The sequence below is a fragment of the Aulostomus chinensis genome, chromosome 14 (assembly GCF_037954235.1).
Source record: "Aulostomus chinensis isolate RoL2024-O1b breed Wild chromosome 14, RoL_Achi_v1.0, whole genome shotgun sequence".
NCBI classification, from domain to species: Eukaryota; Metazoa; Chordata; class Actinopteri; order Syngnathiformes; family Aulostomidae; genus Aulostomus; species Aulostomus chinensis.
In genome coordinates, this window is record NC_141333.1 from 8245168 (window position 1) to 8268483 (window position 23316).

The 23316-nt window shown below is 41.8% G+C and overlaps 1 protein-coding gene across 3 annotated transcripts in view; it reads left to right on the forward strand.

Annotated features, from left to right (window-relative positions):
- Window positions 1-23316, forward strand: part of dennd1b (DENN/MADD domain containing 1B) — a 104517-nt gene that overhangs the window by 71249 nt on the left and 9952 nt on the right. For all 3 annotated transcript variants that reach the window (XM_086225439.1, XM_086225440.1, XM_086225441.1), the window contains 7 exons: window positions 5740-5865; window positions 9520-9621; window positions 15296-15386; window positions 16740-16780; window positions 17944-17979; window positions 18351-18407; window positions 20038-20127. In XM_086225439.1, coding sequence (XP_086081565.1) covers window positions 5740-5865; window positions 9520-9621; window positions 15296-15386; window positions 16740-16780; window positions 17944-17979; window positions 18351-18407; window positions 20038-20127 — 543 coding nt within the window. The remainder of the gene's footprint in view (window positions 1-5739; window positions 5866-9519; window positions 9622-15295; window positions 15387-16739; window positions 16781-17943; window positions 17980-18350; window positions 18408-20037; window positions 20128-23316) is intronic.

Genomic DNA, 23316 nt, shown 5'->3' on the forward strand with positions numbered 1-23316 from the left:
GCCACCTACAGTAAAGCCTCTCACATGCGTTACTAACCGGGAATGCAGTTGCTCCACCTCTGTTACCCACTGTGCTCTAAGCAAAGTGTTTAAGCTCATGTCAAGGCTTTGATTTACCAGTTCTTTTAAACAAAATGTAGATTATTTAAACTGACGCCCAACGCACGAGCGCTCTCTGCGATGATACCAGTTTACTTGTAGAGTCTAAAAGCTGCACTTCTTCCTCAGATAGTCGTTCTGCCGGCGGTTCACTTAGGATTAGAAGTCAAAAAGGGAGAGCAGCATCACCCACTGTGTTAGTTAGATGAAGTGAGAGATGACATTTAGCTGTAGTTAATTATGTATGCAAAACTCAGCCGCTCAGCTGCTAGAAGAGGTCAGCTTGACAAAGTAACCCCACGCCGGGGAGAATCTCATGGCAATGAGATAGCCCTATTAAAACACACACACACACACACACACACACACACACACACACACACACGCACACACACTTTTCTCCCCTTTGCTTTCTCACTCTCTTCATTTCACCTGACTAATATATGGTATTGTATAGCTGATCACCACACTATGACTTCAAAGTCTCTCTGCAGCCTTTAATATTTAAACTACTCTCATCTTTCTCTATATTTATTTTATCTGCTCATTTTACTAATTTGATATTCTACGAAAGTATTTTTGCTATCTCACCATAGGCCAGCAGTTAAAGATCCTGCGTGATTAAATATGGAGAGGGAGACCATTTCTGACTCCGCCCCATCAATCTAAGTAATATTCCCATTATCGTGCTGTTTTTGGGGAAGTCTGAAAGTAGACGTTGTCTTAAAATATCTCATATTTATTTTAAATTCCATGAATTAATGAATTTCTAAGATTCCAAGTTGCATTGTGTATATGTGTGTGTTTGTGTACATGTGCGAATGCTGATTCTCTGTAAGTCTTTGTTCATATTTGTGCGTGAGTGTGTCTGTGTGCGTGCTTGTGTGTGTGTGTGTGTGTATGTGTCTGTCTGTGTGTCTGTGTGTGTGTGTGTGTGTGCGTGTGTGTGTGTGTGCGTGCGTGCAGTTCAAACTGCAGCACATCAAAAGAAAGTGGGAGATTTTCATAACTATTTTTTTTCTTTGTAGTTCTTTAATTGCGTCCCCATGGCTTTCTTTCCCTGGACAGAATCTTAAACAAAACATTCAGTTTTTGTGAGAAGAAAACCCAACTTTTTTATCCTTTTTTTTTTTTTTTTTAATCAACAGAAAAATGTCAGGGACATTATATGAATTTTTTTTATACTGTAGTGGAAAATCATAAATCCATTTTTTACAGGTGTGCATGCGGCTCATTTTCCTTTCATTTGTCTTTTGTTTTAATGTATTAATATTAAATGTGATGAGACAATTTTCTCCATAATGCCATATTGTGGTTGTTGTTGTTGTTGTTGTTTGCTGACAATTGAGTTAATGACAGTTTAAAGGCAGCAAATGAATTGTTGAGTGGTTAATTAACAGCACTGACCAGCTTTACAAATGTGCGGCAGTGAGCTCCTCTTATAAACCCACTATGGTGGGTTTGTGATTTTGTCAGGCTCACATTTCTTTAAATTTGAGTTACACCAAAAAAACGAATACCTTCATATTATGTATTCTTCGAGCCAAGGCGTGTACATACCCTCCTAGCTTCGTTTTATTTTGAACACGTGAAGATCAAGGTTTCAGCAAAGTTTCTTCTTCTTAGGTGTTTTTTTTTTTAAGGTCTTGCTTGAAGTACAATCGGTGTGCGATTGTCCTCATTTTTGGTGCATATATCATTGCATCGACTCATGCGCGCGCACACACACACACACACACACACACACACACACACACACACACACACACACTCACACACTCACACTCACACAGATGCCTGATGTCGACTACGGTGGTATCATCCCTTACAGTCAGGCAGGGATCATCATTGCACCTGCTAATTACCATCTCCAGCTGGAGAGTTAAATGGAGATCTGTTCTTTGTCTGACCTTTGACCTCATGCTCTTTATGTGACGCACTTCAAACCCTGTTTGGGGCTGGCTGGGCTGGGCCTTAATGAGGCCCCATGTCTGCCCTCTGTGGGCTGTGCGCCTTGGATGCCCCGCTTTCATCCCCGACCATCTTCCCTTGATGTAAATTGAAAAGATCACAGCTATGGGGAGAAGACCTGTACTGGAAAGGCCTCTCTGCATAGATTATGAATATCATAACTCAACAGTTTTCTTTCTCTCCCCCAGCCCCCCCACCACCACCACCCCTGCCCCTCTCTCCTCCTGCCACCCCTTCCCTCTACAATGCTATAGTTCTAATTGGACCCAATGGGGGACTCTCTGCCTTTGATCTCATCACCGCCACTGTGACTTTACACTAAAAAATGTCACTGCCAAATAGGGTTATCACCTGTAGAGCCTGGCCTTCCTCTGATGCCTGTACACGTCTCGTTAGTTTCACTCAAACTGGAGAAGTTAATTAGCTTGACAGAACCATTACCGTAGAGACATACCTGATGATCGCGGCTTCGGCGCCATATTCAAAATCCACAGACTAAACACACATCCGTCTTTTGTTGTTGTTTTTTTTGGTGTGTGATATGTGAAGAAGCGCACCATTGAAAGTGCTTCCCTTTTCTCCTAGTTAAAGCCATACTCTAGGATTCTGTCATGCTCTAACATTAGGTTGTAATCACCACACGTGACTCAAGAATGGTTTTCATCCTATGTAATCGTACTCCTGAATAAAACTTTGAACTTATAGCTCTTTCACCCATTTTTCTCTACCACTGAGAAACAAAACACAACTGATTTTGTCCCCATCTCATTAAAAAGTGTTTGCCACAGCAGCGCTCTAACCCGTTCAAAGCTGCTTTACAGAACTCTGTGTGTGCAGAGTAAACTCGGCTATCCCGTCTTCTCTGACAGTCTTTGGGGTATGCCTCCCCCACTTAGACTGACATTGTGTTCGCTTTGATTCCCCCCTCCCTGAAATAAAAGACATTTTAATGATTTGCAAGGATGGAAAAAAAAAAAAAAGTGAAAATGCACATAAACATGAAATATTAATTCTAGAAAGGGCTTTACATAAACATAAAAGCATTTAGCACAATGAGTGAATATGGAGATGACACTTGTTAATTTAACCGTGATAAACTTTCTGTTTGATGCCTGGGAGCATTTGCAATGGCAGCACAGGGACGTTGTGGAGAGTGAGGAAACCCAGGGGAGAAGAATCGACGCTGTTCGTTTTGTCTTTGTCCCAGTTTAAGACTGCCTCCCTCTCTCTCTCTCTCTCTCTCTCTCTCTCTCTCTCTGTCTCTCTCTGTTTCTTTCTGCCTGTCCTCTCTATGAGCTTCCCAACACTTTGCTTCTCCTCCCTGAAGTATTCCACATAGGCTAATTGCAGACACCACACCACAGTATCCTTGTATCGCTGCCTCCCTGCAGCTTTGGATACTCGGTCATCTGAAATGGACCTGATCAGGATTTTATTATTATACAAAAGAATGTGAGGTCATTTAATGGTAGATCTCAAATTTTTCTTCTTCTTCTTCCACCTCGTCTGACTTTTCATGCCCATAAATACAACTCGTGACTGCATGGATGTTTGAGGCGCGGGATATGCAAGTACTGACAGTGACCTTGACATTCTAAAATATGTATTTGATCACGTGTCAACAAGACATGCAAGTTCGGTAATAATCCAGCCCCAGTAAGGACGTGGTTCACACCCACATTTAGTAGGTAGCGTTGTTGCTCATTAACACTGATACACACTCGAGATGAGAGATATTGGTTTTAAATCGCAATATTTCACAGTATTTTTTATTTTTTTTTTGTGGTAGCGATATAATAGGTGATAAAGAAGATAGCACAGAACTCTCCCTACGTCTTACCAGACAAACGTTGATGTGAACAGTAACGTTTCATCATCAGATCCTAATACAGTGAATTGGCTTTCAAAGAGAGAAGAGGAATTTAATTCACACATCACTGAGTCCAGATTGTGAAGTCCCTCAAGGTAAATTTCGATCTGCAATTTCAAGCTTTCTAAATAAAATTTAATGGATGATTGAAATCAGAAGTTCTACAAGAAAGAAAAAACATTTCTGTACAGGGGTGAACAAGTCAGATAGACGTGACGCACACAGTGACAGAAAAACATTAGTGGTAAGTAACAGACGTTAATACCGTACAATGCATGTTGAGAGGCGAAGGACACAACCGTGTATCGTACCCTCCCCAATACTATGAAAATACCAATCTAATACACAATATATTGAAAATGTAGATTTTAAAATATGCGGTGAGTGATGTGTCTCATTAAACCTTGTTTATTTCAGTTGAATTTTGGTTTTAAATATATATATAAAAAAAGATATTGTGCGTCCCTCTAAACACGTGCTCACATTGTCAATTTAGTCCTCAGAACTGTGTTCTAACTCCTCTTTCATTAAAAGGACGAGGAATAGCCCTGGGAAAGGGTTCTCTTTGGGACCAGCCACACATCTCCTCCATGATTTCGCCCTTGAAGGAATGGACTGGTGAAATATGCAGCGCAGTGTCATGCGTAGGATAACCGCTAACCAATACGTTAATTGACTGTTGTGCTACGAAAACACACACACCTATTTTCTGTGCCCTTAATCAATCCTTAGTTAGAGTGCCGTAGGTGTCTGTTTTCTGTACACCGGATTTGGAGACAAAGCATTGATCCAAGTGCCTGTGTGAAGTGTAGAATACTAAATAGATCAATCAAAATTGATATTCAGTCGTTACGGTTCCTTCATTGTCATTCACTGGGTTAAATGTTCAACTTTTTGCTCTTATCGGCCCCCACCAAGCAGCATCACTGTCATCGAGCCGTCTGTGCCGCCCAGTCACTCTTTTGTGCTAAGCTGGCACGGCCCACACAGAGAGCAGCAGTCCCTTGCTATCTGTGCTGCCTCCTCCTCCTCCTCCTCCTCCTCCTCCTCGCTCTGCCACATCACAGTCAGACTACTGCTGAGCAGGTGAGGAGAGCCTCTTGACAACTTCCTTCCCCGACTCCCCAGGTCCCATGGCCAGGGTGAATCTTTTGTCATCCTAAAACAAGCTCGGGCTTGCGGCTCCTCTACTCTCGCCTGGAGTCTTGGAGACACAGCCAGGAGAGGGGAAAATAATTAAAGACATTTTATGTCAAGAGTCCCTTTCTAGAGGGAGTCCAGGAGAGCCAACAGGAGGGAGGGGAAAACAGGGAGGGCTGGAAGGAACAAGTAGGCGAGTAAGAAATGGAGGGAGAAATGAAAAGTAAAAAGGTGGTGGCAAGGAAAGTGGGGGTGTCAGGGTGGAGACAGAGAGGAAGAGATGCAAGTTTCCATTTCCTCTCTGCTGCCCCCTCCGACTCGCTGCTCCCCATCCTCTGCTCAATTAGCAAAGCAGCAGGTGCTCCCAGCAGCACAACAGTTAAGCATGGAGGAAAGGCTGAAGCGCTTCCCTTTCATTTTTTCCTTTTTTGGGATGACCTGCAAATGTGATACTTCACACCCAGAATGGGCTAGCTGCTTCCTTCACCAATTTCAGAGGTGATAATTTAACTTGTGCCCCCCCATCCCTCCCCTTCTCTCGCTCTCTCTCTGTTTCTCTGTCTATCTGTCTCTCTCTCTCTCTCTCTCTCTCTGTCTTTCTCTCTTGCCATGTCCCACTCTTTCTCTCTCAACATTCTTTTCTTTACGTTTTCCCCCAGGTGTCCTCTCTGAAGAGCAAGCTCAAGAAGCAGTCGACAGCGACTGGCAGTGGTGTGGCTCGGTCCTTCCTGCGAGCGCAGGCCGCTCTGTTCGGTTCCTACAGAGACGCCCTCAGATACAGACCTGTAAGACGCCTTCAGAAACATACACTCACTGACTACATCCCAGTGTACACATCGACAATGTAACTCCACTTTGACGAAGCTCGTGATTTTACATTTTGTCGGAAAGGTAATAAATCTACTTTCATTGTTGAGACTGTACTGTAGTGCAGTATATTGAAATTCTGCTATTCTGATGCTCAGGTATGTAAATTTGGTGGTAAAAATATTAGAAACACCTCTCAAGGCCTCCGCAAACCACAGCATGTAAATCAAATCATCTTTAAAAAGTTAGAATTTAGAGCAGAGTTGAATCCTCTACAGTATAACTATGACAAAAAAAGTCTTTTTTTGGGGGGGGGGGGGGTTCTGCTCATATCATCAAATGACTTAATTTTCATTTTATTACATTTTAATTTGCCTTCTGCATCAGCACCCCTCCTGTAATACCTCATTCTAATGAATCATCACACAGAGCCAAGACAAAAACAGCATGAATATGAAGAAGAGTTCCCACAAGACTGATTAATAAATACCACAACAATGGTGAAAGTATTTCTTATGAATAAAAAGACAGTTTAACGGTACTAGATTGAGTGTAAACACCATAAATTCATTCGCAAGTATGAATAGAATAAATATTTGCTCTTTAGATTGTGAAATCATCTCTATTTCCCCGAATAACAATCTTCTAATTGTTAGATGGGGCTGTTTTGAAGGCAGGTAAACGGTGCGCGTTCGGGTGTAGTGCAGGTCTACGGTGGGCCTGTCTGAGGCAGTGAAATGTCAGAGGAGTTGAAAAGACTCAGGACATTCCCTTTGAAGATCCCTTTTAGCCACCTTTGGTGTTTTACTCTCTTTTACTAAGCCCCCCTAACATTTCTTTTCTGTATCTTTTCTGCTTATCATGTCTGAGTCAGAGCAGAGCAAACTACAGCATGTCCTGTTTGTCAAATAGCGAAGCCTTTGTTCCTTTGGCTTTGAGATTAATTGGACTTTGTGGACTCCCGGAGTCAAGATGCTACATTATTGATGCTGTCTTTCTTTTCTCTGTATACAGACAGTATATGAAACAAACTGCCTCCCCTCTGACACGAGCACTGAGACTCAGTGTGTGGATGTGTGTGTTTGCGTGCATGTACGCAGCATGCAGTAATTTCTCAGTTGACTCATGCTGTCGGTGGTTTGCTTTAAAACAAGCCTCAAAGTTAACACACGTGCACACACAATAATGAACAATTACACCTCTGTCTTTCTGAAGATGCTAGTCATATACCCTGATATTTAGAAAAATATCACGCTGTTTTTTTTTGTTTGTTTGTTTTTTAGCCAAAGTAAAGATATTCCCTGACAGTAGCGAGGCGAGGCGGTTCACAGGCCCATATGTCTTGACAGAAGGAGGGGTGTGGATTCTTGGTGGGAGTCTTGCTGAGTTGTAAATGAAACAATCCTGGAAAATGATAATGAGATGAAAAGCAATCAGCTGATTAGAATATCATCCTGAGGTCATCATTTTCAGCCCCTGTCGATGCTCGAACCTGAAATAGCATTTCAAATTAATTTTTACCACCGTTGATGAAGCCACGTTTGGCGGGGTGGGGGTGGGGGGGTGTCTCATTCTTAGGTTGTGCGCTCTGTGCTATGAAAGTGCATAATTAGAAAACCCTGGATGATGCAGACCAGGATGCCATCACACGTGTATAAGCAACACGGACCGTTTTAAAAACTGAACCTAACACGCTGGCTGTGCGGGTACGTTGGGATTTTGCTGGTGTTTTTTATTTCATTTATCTCTGTTAATCATGGTGTTAACTTTTATGACCTCATTCAACCTTCTCCAATTAACCATGGAGAAGCCAATGTGGTGCCCTTTCGGTGATTATTTAACCATTGCAACATCTCACCTGGAAGCAGTGTGACCGGTATATTTCTGGTCTCCTGCTGAGTGCTAAAACTGCATCACCAGCAAGAGAAAACTCGCTCTGGCACTGATCACCTGACATTCAGTTGATTAAAAATGAGCACAGAAGTTAATAAAAGGAATAGAATAATCGAGTATGAGTGAATACCTGGTGGCATGGTGGTGCAGTGGTCAGCACTGTCGCCTCACAGCAAGAAGGTTCCGGGTTCGACCCCCGGCTCCAGCACAGGATCTTTCTGTGTGGAGTCTGCATGTTCTCCCTGTTCCTGTGTGGGTTCTCTCTGGTACTCCAGCTTCCTCCCACAGTCCAAAGACATCAAGAGGGGACGAGGCTGATTGATACTCTAAATTGACCGTAGGTGTGACTGTGAGTGTGAATGGTTGTCTGTCTCTATGTGTTGGCCCTGTGATGGACTGGTGACCTGTCCAGGGTGAACCCCGCCTCTTGCCCAAAGGCTGCTGAGATAGGCTCCACACTTCTGCGACCCTTAACAGGATAGAAAATGGATGGATGGATGGATGGATGGATGGAGTTAATACCTTTCATTTGTTGGGAATATACCTTGAAATAGGATTGAAAAAGTAGGCCCTTCCTTTCAGGGATTTTAAATAAACAACCAAGAAATGAGTGGGGTTATGAGGTTTTGCTTGTATCTCCCAGCCTTAATGGTGACTCAGTGTTTATGTCACTGTCTTCCTTTAGTATTTTTAAGAAGTTGACCTTTATCGCAGGCCTGAGCACACCAATGGATTTTCTTGGACGCTGATGTGTGCACAGAATTAATCTCAGTTGTCTTGGAAAGTTTTATAGTAGCAGTTAGTTGTTGGTCTGGGTGTGTTTTTCACTCTTGTTTGCTGCAGTTTGGTCTGAGGCTGCAGCAGCCAGTGGAGACTGGAAAGATGATTAAACTATAACCCAAGCTACTTCACTTGTGCTTTATGAGAGAATACGCCATTAAAAAAAAAAAAAAACTTTTAGTGATGTAAGTGGAACATTATTCTTGTGATGTAATTTGGGCCACTGCTATCATCCGCCCATCCCTAAAAATGGGGTTATTCTCTAGTGTTGTTAAGTTGTTTTTATGTGCCACACTGTGCTCATAGCCAGAAACAGACAAAGCACATTGTTTTACACCCGACGAATATAGAGCATCATTGGAATATGCAGGAATTATGTTAATTATGAGAAAGCATGAATTGGAAATGACCGTGGGGCTCCATGTGATTGGCCTGCAGTGGTTTTGTTGTCATCCTCTGTGTCTACAGCTCACAGGCCAACAGACATGATGTAAGAAATAGTAATAGTGTGTTCATGTGGCGCACTGTGGAGTTTACTGGGACTCTGTCTTTTGGTCTGAGGGAGTTCGGCAGCGCTCTGCCAGGGGAGCTGTTTTAAAGGGGCTTTTTATTTCGCTTCCCCCCCCCCCCCTTCCTCTCCATCGCTCGACCCTTTTTTTATTTTTCTGTTTTCAGGCCCTTTTAGTGAAGAAATTTAATGAAATAGTTACTTATTAAGGGAGAATTTACACTCAAAATAACAACAAAAAGGTTGTGAATGACCAAGTGCTGCTCGTGATATTATAAGCAGCTTTGTTAATGTAGGCCACTCGCCTGTCAAGACTCTGAACACATTCCTTCCTGCTGCTATTATCTGAACTAAATAACTGTGGTTAGAAACAGAGAATCTCAAGCCAAAATGTATGAATATTAATATTTTATTTTACTGTTTGACAATAATGTTTCTGTGGACACTTCAGGGGGAGCCAATAACATTCTGTGAGGAGAGCTTTGTGAACCACCGCTCCAGCACCATGAGGAACTTTTTGTCCATGGCTGTCAACCTGCAGCTCTTCAAACAGGTACAGACAGCTACCCTACAGTGTGTGTGTGTGTGTGTGTGTGTGTGTGTGTGTGTGTGTGTGTGTGTGTGTGTGTGTGCGCGCGCGCGCATGTACTACTCAACGTGGCATGTTATAAACAGTAAAAAAAAAAAAAAAAAAATTGGATTCGACCTGAGAAAATGTACAAGAGAAATGTGGAGATCTTCAGCCTGAGGAACCTTCTCTCAGATCAACATTTTAGTGGGCTAAACATCTCATTTGTCACATGCACGGGTACATTGACAGGTGCACAGCTCCATCCCGCTAGCTATAGGCAAGCTGTCCTCTCCCATCAATGTCAGTGTATTTGTTAGTAGTTTAGTTTTTTTGTGCTGATATTTTTATTTAGAAGGGTAAAAGTCTTCTATTTTTTTATTTTATTTTTTTCTCAGATGAAAGATGTCTCTCAACACTTCTTGTGCTCAGCAAACTGTCTGTTCAGTAAAGTTAGCTTTTAGAATCTTGACAGGTGTTTGGAGTGAGGGGAAATGGTGAAGAGAGAGACGGTTATTGACCCCTAGAAAATGTTGACTGTGCTCATCTCCGCACGCACGTCTTAATGTGTCTCTGTTCGCTCCATTTTGCCCGGTGAACGAACGTCAGGCCCAATCAAGACTGTTATTAACATGTGATGAGAATTTCAACTAAGACAAAAAAACAAACAAAAAAAAAAAGCGAGAATTCACCGCTGGCAGATATTGTCAACTCTGCTGTGGTTATGTGTTTATTTATGTGCAGCGTATGTGAGCAGGTATCCTTTATTCATGTGTGTTTACAGGAGTTTTCCTTACAATCACTCATGTATACTTAATATGTTCCCCCCCCCCCCCCGCCCCCCCCCCAAATCCCTTCAGCAACAGTAAACTCAGTTGAGCCAGAGCGAGAGAAAGACACCTCTGGCTCAGAAGAAATTTCCTTTACCCCCCTTGAACTTTTCTTTGTGATCTCTGACCCGTGATAGTAGTGTGATTTACCCCCTAGAGTACGCCACCGCGGCCCTCAATCAGCCTTTTGTTTCTCTGGACACTCTGCTCCATCTATAATTTTCCCAGGCAGAGCAGATAGTGAGCAGCAGTTCAAAGCATCCTCCCGGCTGGCTCCTGCCTTCGTGGTAGCGTTGGGAAACGGGGCCCTTATCTGCTCTCCAGCACGGGGGATGGGATGAGCTTATCTCCTCCACTCCTCTTTCTACTAAAGTAAGATGCCAGTGGTTTGCTCTGGCCATGACCCACATCCGCTCAAAAAATACACAAATACTCAATACACACAACTTGTGTGGCCGCACACACAGATTTTTCAAATGTGTAAGTGCTAACTCTGGAGCTGAGGATGTCTGGATACTTTCCAGTGCCTCTGCTCGTTGTTTTGTTATTGATTGCTTGTATACTTTACCAACTCTTATTATGTTTTAAAGCCGTTTGCTCAAGAGAGAGGCTGCATCTATAATCCAGTATATTGCCTTTATTGTTACATTATACATACACATTCTATTTAAACTGCCCCTGCTATGTATCGTCTTATAAAAAAGATTGAAATCCACCGATGTTTTGTTGTTGATATTACAGTAGGAGCCAGGAAGGACATTTTTTTTTTGCACCATATTAATAAGTTAGTTGTTTTGTTTGTTTGTTTTTTCCTGAACTCAAGTTAAACAGTTTGTGCTTTTATGCCCAAAAGGGACTGTTGGCAGGGAAGGTCCCTGGAGTGTCTCCGTCACGTTTTCAGCTTGATTCGTGTAACAACAACCAATCACCAGTGCTCGACTGAAACAGAATGTCTGACAGAATACAGTCAGTGATGTGTATCATTCGTTCAGTTGCAAACAATAGCCAAGGTGTGGCATTTTTCACTGTCAGCTCTACACTGGTACCAGTCGCTTTAAACATGAGCCAAACTCAAACCATATTAGTGGGTCTGGGAAACCGCAACACACATTACAACCGTTTGAAGCACATATGCGTAATATTAAGGCGTTACCTGCATTTGAGGTGTTACCATCTCAGCAGGAAATTGCTTTTTTCTGCAGGCAATTTTATGTTGCGATTTGTGTTGTCTTTCCTTGTAAAGCAGCTCTCTTGCTTTGTGGTCAACTGAAAGTAATTCCAGTTTTAAAAGGAAACAGCATGAAGTCCATGATGCAAGTCCTGCTAAAGATTAATAATACTTCAAGAGCCAAATTACAGAGCGTACATAGAAACCATTGTTCTGTCACATGATGTGGAAGCCAATTATGTCTGTCGATAGCTTAATTAAAGTTTTCATTGGAGCAACGTTGCCTTTGCAAGCTGTTTTGATAAGAGCGCCTTCGAAATTACTGCACTGTAAATAAACCTCAAAGCAATGCAGAATAGGAGAAGATTGCATCCACACTGAGAAGAAGAATTATGTGCCAAGGCAACAAATAGCAGACGCAAATGTCATTTTATCCCATTTTCTGATGAAATATAGATGTTTAACTCAACCTAAATACACACACACACACACACACACACACACACACACACACACACACACACACACACACACCTAAATACACACACACACACACACAAAGTTTTGTGTCCACCAGCCCATCTCTGCTCTGAACAAGTGGGAGAAACTTCCCCGAAAGAATGCGGGGGAAAGCGTGTTGACATTAACCTGCTTCCTATCAACCATCCTCAGCTCCTACACACACACACACACACACACACACACACACACACACACACACACACACACACAAACACACGTTTGTGCTGTGCAAGCAGAGACGGATTCTATAATAAAATTCTCCTAATGATAAAACTTGGTTGTATACAGTTTTATTGAGTCTGTAGGGGCGACTTGATTCACTGCCAGAGCTTCTGTTGACGATCCACACCCCATAAATCCATAATCATCCATCTGTTCCAGTGTCTATAAATCTAATATCTAAAAACATTTTTCAGATCATTGGGACTAAAATTGTTTCATTTAAAGACTGATCATATTGTTTTTTCCGTCTGAGTCCCCAAGATAAAATGTCAGTGCAATTAAAATGAGCTGGTAGGAGTAGTCCATGAACCTGCCATCATGGCCAGAAGCTCGATACCAGCTCCAGAAACACAGAATTCCTCCATGTAGAAACTTTCTCTCGGCTTTTTAGGCCCAGTGTTTAAAGCAGGTCATTTAATTTATCACCTTTTTGTTAATGTTTTATTGACAACCCTCAGTCTAAACAGTAAAATTAATGGTTGCCATTTCGTACACTGGCCTCTTCTTTTTTAGTCAAATTTGGATTTCAACACACAAGATGGTGTGAAGTCCAAGCACCCCCCGGAAACACGCAGCTGATTTTCCTCTCTCTTTAATACACCCTGTAAAGTTTAGGGTCAAAGTTCTGCGAATGAAATAATCGTTGTTATGTTTCATAAGTATATCTCTGCAACTAAAACCCTCTGTAGACCTAATCTCAATGTCCGGCTCCATGATTTCAAGACCTTCCTTAAGATCACACAACTCCACCACCAAAGCCTTTTGTGTTTGTGTGTGTGTGTGTGTGTGTGTGTGTGTGTGTGTGTGTGTGTGTGTGTGTGTGTGTGTGTGTGTGTGTGTGAAACCTCTTCCTTGGTTCCTCCACTAAGTGTCAGGAAAATTGGCCTGGTTGTTTTTTGTGTAATCCTGGTGACAGACAGTCAGAGAAATAAACCGGCAGACTCGGGTGAAAATATTGTGTAACCTTCTTGGCGGAGGTAATAAATCTCCACCATTGTGCCGATTCGCGCTGGTAGCCAGATGGGATCACTCACTCTCGATACTGTCTGGAGCTAAAACAGCGAGAGGAAACACAAGGACATGAAGAGATTGGGAGAGAATTTGCATCCAAGAGCTCGACGTGCCTGAATCTGTCCTGCATGTGCTGACTAAAGTATGTGAATGTGGATGGACCAGGTGGAGAACATCAGAATAAGTCTTTTTGTAATTAAAAAAAAAAAAGACTCATTCATAATTTCATTATTCATATCTTGGTGGGGTCCAAAAAAAGGAAAAATCCTTGCACGTTTGATTGTGTATATGCTGAAGTTCCTGAACAAGTGGTTTTTTTTTTGTTTCTTTTTAGTCTGGTTGTGTGTGTGTGTGTGTGTGTGTGTGTGTGTGTGTGTGTGTGTGTGTGTGTGCGTGTGTGTGTGTGCGTGTGTGTGCGCCTGCGCAAGTGTGTGATATCACAGTCTGCCATTGTTGAACAATGTCTAATTAAGGCCCAGAGTGAGGCAGGTAATCTGGCCGGTGTGTGTGTGTGTGTGTGTGTGTGTGTGTGTGTGTGTGTGTGTGTGTGTGTGTGTGTGGAGACGGGGGAGATGAGTGGAGGCTTCTTTGGCTAAGTGATGATTTGGGTTGATTATCTGCACTAATTGGGCCAGCCAAGTAGCGGCGCAGTAGTTGGAAGCTGCAGCCTCACCTCTCATTAAAACCATCTAATGACGAGTCTCCGGCTCTCCTGACCAGAGGAGCAGGCGGCTGTGTCGCTTGCTAGTTAGCAGGATGTCCCTGAGGACACGCACCTTAAATCAAACCACACTGTTGTTGCACTTTGGAGACACTTGCAAAGGTGAGAGTAGGATTGCTGCAGCTAAAAAAAAAATCTAAAAAGTATTTTTATCCAGAGATATTTTTTCGATTTTTCTTTTTTAAGAATACAAATATGAAAGGTAGGAAGTTTTGATCATGAATTTTACCTTCAAATCCAAAAGCCTTATTTGTTTCAATGGACCTCATTGCTGAGTTTTTGCTTTTCCCTCCTACCTTTGCAAATAAATTTGTATTTTTTTTTTTTATGTGGAGAGAAATTATCAACCGAAAAATGAGCCTGTAGATTGTACATTTGCTGGTTATCAAAATAATTCTGCCCTATTTTTTTTCTTCAAATTAGCACAACGCCATAAAAATGAAAAATATCATATGGCCAGTGAATGACTTTTTCAACTTTTTTCTCTCAAGATGAGCTCAAGAATGTCTGAAGAAAGTTTGAAATGAATTTAGCCATTGGGATATGGTCTACATAAACTACAGCAGACAGCTAGTTAGATGACATATAATATGCTACAGCAGGCCATTAGATCACTCCTTGTAATGGAAAACAAAGAAAGCCTTTTGATATGTTCGAAACTATTAAAGACATCATTTAGTGTTTTCCTTCCTCCTCGTAATCTCATCCCTCGTTTTATATTGGCTGTGGCCTGTAAAAGACGTTCTTCATGCTTTAATGTCTCAAGAATGCTGTTATTTTTATTGAGTTAATCACAAATGCTCAAGTATGCATGAGTCAAATGTACGTGTGTGTTTACTTTCCTGAAATGTGTGTCTGTCTGGGCTGTTAGCTCCATATTTATGAGATGGACTTTTATGTGTTACAAAGAGAGGAAATGAAACTTCCTCCTGTCTCAGAGTGTGCAGCATGCAGCCCGCTGCTCTAATCCCTCACCTGCTCCACATTACCAAATCCCTATTACCTGCAACCCACCTAATCTTGGGATGTAGTTTCCGTCAGGTAGGATTAATAACACCCCCCTGTTGCCTGAGTGTTTGAATCCTTGTGTGTGTGTGTGTGTGTGTATCAGTTTAAGTGTGTCCACGTCCCCGTCCCCCCCCCCCCCCCCCCTTTAATAAGCAAATTGTAATTTATGGTTTGTAGTTCATCGATGGACGGCTGGCCAAATTGAACGCAGGCCGCGGCTTCACCGACGTGTTTGAAGAGGAGATCACAGAGGGGGGCTTCTGTGGAAGTGAGTGGTGCCAGACCTGTCCATCAATTAGTCAGATTGTATTTACTCGCCATATTTCACGCAGTAGGCAAAAGTTATTGTGCTCAAGTAAAACCAGGGAACAAAATTTACATGTTGAAAATTTAAAAAAAAAAAAAAAAGGGTATTCAGAGCATTTTACTGGCCAATTATTGTACAACTAGTATCAAACTTTACAAGAATTCTAATAAATAATGCACTGGTTTTTGAAAACGTCTCTGATTTTCACACGCTGGTTGGTTAGGCCTGTTGTAAATTTCTTGTGAACTCACGTGTGTCAACATGAGGCATTCATATTTCGAGTAATGGAATTTAATTATTGTTGATATAAAAGACAAGCCAGGCTTTGAATTATGCCTTCATGTGGGTCTTAGCCGTTCCGTAATCACTGTGAAGCGCCACCCTTCAAAGTGAATCGGTTTAATTCATGCTTGACGTGCATCTGCATTGTGATCTGTTGCAGAAATCTCCTATTAGAAGTGATAAGAAGGTTACTTTTAATCTGACTGGATGTGGCAAAAAAAAAAAAAAAAAAAAGATTGATTAAAGAGTTAAATATGTTTTGGCAGGAATGAGAATTATTACATGTGGGGACATCAGGAGTTTGAACGAATCCCACAGGAATGTTTAGATGAATTGTGGGATTTTGTTTTGATCCGAACACCTCGAGTTGTGTTTACTTGAAACAAAAAAAACACAAAAAAAACCAAAACGATCCAGATGCACCTGCAAAAACTCCCATCAGGTGAGTGATTTCTGAAGCTGACACTGCCGTCGAGAGAGATTCCTGCTGTAGGAGTCACTCAAATCAAATTTCTGCGCTTCCTTAAGACTAATTTTACATCCAACAGTTGAATTCCCTTTAACTAATATTTTAATTCAACATGGGTTACAGAGAAGACGTGTAAAAAAAAAAAAAAAAAAAGGCAAAGCAACTTATGTGACTGTCTTTATTGACACTTGTACTCTCTTATGGACTGATTAGACACATGAATAGATTTGTCTTAAATTTAAAGGGTTCAGTAATTTGCAAATGTCCAATTAATCACCAGCTATTTTAATAATTTATTTTTAATTTTATAAAAGTCAAATATTTGAAGGTTCCAGACTCTTAAATATCTTCCTTTTGGGGTTTTGAAGACAGAACATGAAGTTGTTTGGTATTATATGGACCAAAAAAAAAGCATTTTGAATTCGTCATTTTGGGCTCTGGGACATTGTGACGAGTTTTCTTGATTTTATAGATTAAATGATAAATCCTGGAAAATGAAGCAGCGGATTAATCAATGATAATAGAAAATGTCACGGTGTCAAATAAATACTTCTCGTCCTCAGGTAATTCAAAGTCTTATCAGCAGTGGATGCACACGGTGAAGGTGCGTAATGATTTCCTGTGTATCAGAGCTCAATGTTTGAATTTAAACTCAATTAAAATTGTGACACAGTCAGTGTTTCAAGTCTCAGTGGTGGATGGAGTGAAGGGGCTGCCTGAGTCTACGGATCCAAGTGGAGTGTGGGAAGCGGTGCATGCAGCAGGACAGTGGAGGCAGACAGGGAGGGAGACAGAAGTGATTTGAAGTGACAAGACATCTTCCGACATGACATGTTGATCTGGCAGCAAACACAGGCGTTACTGCGTTAAACCGACCCAAGAACACAGATCTCTCTCCTTCTTCATCTCCCTCTGTCTCTTCCCTTCTCTCCTCTGTCGGTGTCTCTTTATCTCTCTCTCTCTCTCTTTTCATCTCTGTCACAGCCCCCCTCCGTCTCTTTCTCACTCACTGAGTATCTCTCACTCACCCTCCCACTCTCCCCCCGCCGTCAGCTAAGGCTGAATTAGTTCTCTAGAGTGCTCTTCAAAGGTTTGTTAAAGTTCACATTTCCTGACTGACAGGGATCTATAAGAGGGGCCTTCACCTCGGCCCCTCTCCTCCTCTCCCTCTGCCAACTTCTGAAACGCTGTCTGCGATTTACTCTATTTAGCCATTTAGCCATCGCTTTGTGCTAACACTAAAGACCAAACAGAGAAAGAGTGAGATGCCAAAGGAATTAGGAGAGATGCAGCAACTCGGAGAGAAGAGAAGACAGGCAACAGAGAGAGACTGGGTTCCATAATGTCAGTCTGCAGACCTCAAAGTAGGAATCAATCATCAGCCGTCCCTTCTATCGCTTGCTGGCCTGCTGCTTCTAAATAAAAACCTCCTGAAAGCTATGAATCATGTGGCTCAGCGATATGATACCAGTGTTTTACTGAAGATGTATTACGAGGTTATTTACAGCTGCAGCATGGCTGCAATTTTCATCACTGTATTTTAATAGTAATGCTCCGAGTGTAATTGTATGGCACATGTAAGATAATCAAAGCAATGAGACAATTCATCAATGTGAATGACAGAAATGTTGTAATGTTGTCATGATATGATGGGATAAATTAGGATAAAGGATACGGAACAATCAGCCAGCCTTACCTGTGTGCCTGTGTTAATAATTAACATGGTTGTGTTGGCTGTGTGTGTGATTGTTTTGTGTATTGTAACAGAGAGGAGGAGCTCTCATCAATACAGCTGTTACAAAGGTAAGCTCTTCTCAAATCCTGCGTGACAAGCTTCCCCGTTCACACTGAAAACTAATTGAAATAGATCTCACATGACGACATGTTGCAGCTTGTTTGGATAAAAACGTATGTACATATGAGGCATTAGCAGCAATTCATTTAGGAGGAGGAAGCGTTGGTGACAGAGCCGGGATGTTCTCTGCGATAGGTGGTCAGGGTGCCCTTTCATGTTTTCGTGCGCGAGACTCTCTCATCCAGCCTTTTGTCTCCCTGTTTTTGCCACAGGGATCAAAGCATTTCTTGATGTTTCATGAGACCAGAACAGAATGTTAATGTTTTGATTAATAATCTGTGTATGCTTGAGCGCATGTGTGTTTTGTTCTCCCTCCTAGGCCAAAAGTCACGCCAAGAGGGGCATCCGGGACATTAAGGGCAGACTTAAAGCTCGGGTGAGTAGCGTACACTTCCTCTTCACACCTCCGTGAGTCCCATGCGCACACATACATATACACAAAACTCTGTTCTGAGGTGCATGAATAGACATACGCCCCCCTCATAGAAACAGGCAGGAAGGCTGCTTTACATGGAGTGTGTGATTCTGACACAGGGGCCTTTAATGACTGCTGAAGCCTGCTTAGCGCTTTGTTCAGGGCTGTACATTTTTAACCAACGCCCCTCTGGCTATGGCCTGTCATGTCATCCGAGCCCCAACCTCTCCTTCTCTTTTATTGTCTGCATATTTCATCAGTGAGCCTGTGATTTCCTCAAAGCTAATGTAACGAGGTGTATGTTTCCATAAGCCTGATGGATTTGATAAGGCAATAGCAGTTTGATCCGTCAGTGAGAAACAGAGAGAGAGAGAGAGAGAGAGAGAGAGATGAGGAACACGATGAGTGTGCAGTGTTCTGCAAAGTGTAGGCAAACAAGCAAGCAGGAGGGGCTAATAGAAGTGCTAAAATCTATTTCAATTAGACGACTTTCAAAGAACAAATTTTGTGTGCTGTGGGAAGACGAGTAAACTCAAGATTCTTAGGAACACAGCTCTTTTAATCTGAGTAGCATTCATGTCGCTGCCAGCTGCAGTCATCTACGCAGAGACGGTAAAGGGACAAAAAATATTGAAATTAAACCGTTTACAGGTGGTTATGTTGATTATTACCTTCGCCAGTTGTAGGGGGAAAAAAGCTCTCCATATTGGATTTGCGAGATATTGGAGTGGAACTTAGATGGTGATAATAAGGGTTGAAGGATTTAGACGAATTTAAGCAGAATTGCTATACACAATATTGGGAATTCTTTTTTGTGTCTTTATTCACATGTAAAAACAAAAGAGAGGAAGAAATGATTATGGCGTGATTTTTGCAGGGATCTGTGCCAGACAAAGATGTTGTCTTAAGTCTGCAGACTACAATTTGCAGGTTGGGGTATCTCTGTGGCACCGCAGTACTTCACTCTGAACAGTATTTTGACACACATTTGGCCTGAGGCAAACATCGCAACTTTTGATATTTGGATATTACACAAGGTTGTAATGTGATTTCAATAAGATTTTCATAAAATTGTGACATTCTCTATATCAATTTTAAGAGACAAACCCAAGGACCAAAACCAACCATGGGTCTGTTTTGGATTACAGTCTCTCTTGGTCTTATTTGGTGAAACTGCTGTAGTTTTTAGTATTGAACAGCAGTTAAAACTATTTCAGCTGTGGCTTTGTGTGTGCGTGTGTGCGTGTGTGCGTGTGTGTGTGTGTGTGTGTGTGTGTGTGCGTGTGTGTGTGTGTAACAAAGGAAGACGTCGTGTCACCCAGCACAACAATGTGGCTGATGGAACAGTGTAAAGAATTTGACAATAAATATAACAATTTAGAACATTCACTCTTTATCCTTTGAAAAAATGTAGCCGAAGAATCGCAGCCCAGATTCTTGATGACCTTACATGTGGGAGAAATGCTTTATATGGGTTGTGTTCTGGACGTCTCACACAAAACCGTCACCAACTAACTGATACTGTAGTTATGTTGCGAGTTTCGTTGGTGTGTAACACAAAACATCTAAGATCTACATTCCTCCCTCTCAGGAAGAAGAAGAAGAGGGGATGACAGTCTGTGCGGGGTCTCCCACCAGCACCAAGAGCCTGTCTCCAAGGAGACTGCAGAAGATGAGACGGGTACGATACACACACACGCGCGCACATACACACACACACACACACACAGTAAATGAGTTAACTACAGCTGCACGACTGATCATACCAGAGCTTGACCGACATGGATGCAGCGTTCCACTTCTCTACTCTTTCTGTCCACTTTCTTCTCACTCATTTCTTTTTCTCCTTCCTCCACCCCACCAGCTCTCTTCCTTTTTATCTTCATTCCTCTGCGTTCTCCCTCTCTCGCTTTCTCTCTCTCCCTCCCTCCTCTCTCTCGCTCCGTCCTCTCTCTCTCTCTCTCTCTCTCTCTCTCTCTCTCTCTCTCTCGTGCCAGCTCTTAGAAGTACATTACTTTGTCAGGGTGCCAAATGTAATGATAAGCATTTTCTTTTCTTTCAACGCGCTCTTGTTGTACATTCAGTATTTTCCTCTGAACAGCACGGACAGTAGAAACAACTCATCTGCTGGTCAGCATTTCCTCTGAAAAATATGCTTGTGCACCATAAGTGGATTGCACATCTTTCTTTTTTTTTTTTTTCTCTTTGTGTGCAGAGCTGACGTGCGAGTACACGCACGCTCACAAACTACACATTCATCAATAAATGTATCTGGAGAGGTAATGTTTGAAAATGATGGCAGTGTAAATGTTCACTTACATATTTTGGTATCAGAAGTTTTGGTTATTCAGATTTCTCACATCTGCACCTTGCAGTCATACAGCCTCAGGTAAATCTCCCATCTCATAGCTTTACCCCTTGTTGTTAAATTAAAACACAGCAAGTGAAAAAAACAAATACAAAAAAAAACATGCCTGCACGCACACAGTGACATTTTGGTCACAGTCATGTAAGAGTGTGATAAGGGGAGGTTGTGCTGTCTCTAATTAGTGTGTGTGTGTGTGTGTGTGTGTGTGTGTGTGTGTGTGTGTGTGTGTGTGTGTGTGTGTGTGTGTGTGTGTGTGTGTGAGTGAGATGAAGCTGGAAAGTCTTAAAGTAGAGGAAGGCGTGACGTGCCAGGGAGATGAGAGGAACGGCAATTAGGACTTTTCCAAAAGGGCCTCCTCGGACACCCTCCCCCAGCTAGGGCGCACAAAAGACGGACCAACACGCAAACACATACACACAGATTAACAGTTAACATGTAATTGATGTGTGCACACACTCACAAACACATACACACCGTATTCAGGATATACACACTCTCACACCTCTGTCCGTACCATTAAGCCCTGCTCATTGCCACACTAACGGGTCCCTGGGGACCATTGAAGGAGGGACACACAAGACCCAGGGTTGCATGTCCCAAAGCACTGGTTTGGGGTGTGTGTGTGTGTGTGTGTGTGTGTGTATGTGTGTGTGTGTGTGTGTGTGGCTGCATTTAAATCCATCAGTTTCTTCTTCTCAGACGTGCACAACCATCGTGCCATTCCTGTCTTTTTAACGTTACACATAGTTCATTCCCCTGGTGTTTTAATGTTTCACCCTGACACAAACACACTGAAATCCTTCACGTCCCTCCTGGGTTCGTGTTTGAAGTCTGACAACAACCAAGGTTACTCAGAATAAAGATTGAGAAAGCAACATTTCACGATGGAACGATCTACTCAACCCCGCCGATAAATCAGTGTGGCTGTCGATATCGGCCAATGTTTCTCTGTGGTAGATGTTATCATTTCTTCCAAGATAGAAACAATTTTTACAGCATTTAATCAAAAATAGATTCTTGAGATGATTTATAATTATGATTTTCCCTGGGAAGAGTATTATTTCTGTGTATATACCTTGGTCTACGGTTTTTAGTATTTAGAAAAAGGCTGCGTCCGTCATTTGTCTTTTTCATAAATGTTTGCCCAACACATTGAAAGAACATTCCAAAAACAATGAAATCAAATATATAACGTGGCAGATAGATCAACATCAGAATTTTCTTCTTTACTAATATGGCATCTGGCCACAGAAATCCAGAATTGGTCAGGATTCGCTGTCTAGTGCTTCCAATGTTTTGTTCGTTCTCGAAATAGTCAATTTTGTTTTGGTTTCTTTCATTATAAAAGGTGCATTAAACATCACATTCAAATGGAAATACTTTAGCTGTTTGCTTCTAAATGGTGGTGAATACCACTGCCAAGTCGGTAATAAAATGCAGGCTTTTTTTTTTTAAGGTTTCTCATGGATTTTTCCCAAGGTTCCTACTCTCTAAGCTACCCATTTATTTTCTTAAAGCACACCATATTTACATTTCAGGAATAACCTCACTATTGTACTTCATCCATCTTATCTCTCTCGCTGTCTCTCCCCTCTCTATCGGTTTTCTTTTCCTTGAGATTTCTCCTTATGAAATCTTGATACTATTGTCCTGCCCACAAATGTCTGGACCAGGTGTTCATTCCACGAGAAATTGATCTCAGTGGGACTAACCTGGTTAAATAAAGGTTAAGTATAATGAAAAAAAAAAAAAAAGGGTTGCCTTTATCCACATACCTGCCCACACACAGACTCTTACTGAGCTATGCCTTGGTCTACCATCATTCCTAACTTGTTATTCTGTAAAATATCTCCCAGTCCTCATTTGTAGATGTACAAATGTCAGTCTCTCTTCATAAAATCCACTCATGCAGACTGTCTCCGCCTTGCAATAATAGCTCAACTTTCAATAGTATTTTTTAATATCTAGAACAAGAAATGAAAAGTACTTCTTTTAAGGATGGTGAAAGAGACCCACCCCCTCTCCTAATTATTTCTGATAAGCGTATGATTTAATATTATACAGTAATTGACATACTCTCACATTCTTTACATCCTTCGCCCAGCATCTCTGCATGGTCATTTCCCCGACAGGGTGACCAACAAAGGGTCATTCGCCTGCTGTGCGGATTGAGAAACATTTTGCATCAACATGCACTCCAAAAATGTGAACTGATTAGAGAGATTCCACATTTCTCTATGAAAGAAAACGCCTGACACATTTTTATCCTTCCTTTTTTTTCTTCTTTTTTTTTTTTCATGAAACCCCTCTGTCCGGCCTTGAAATGAATGATCCAGGAAGAGCTCCTTTTAATTAATCATAGGAAAATCATGAGACTTAATTAAATTCATATTCTGTTTGATCAGACTGCACATGTACTAAAGTGGAAGTGCTGCTGTTGTATGTGTACATATTTCAGCTGTATTCTGCGACGCGTGTGATTTGTAGTGTTTGGCGAGCTTG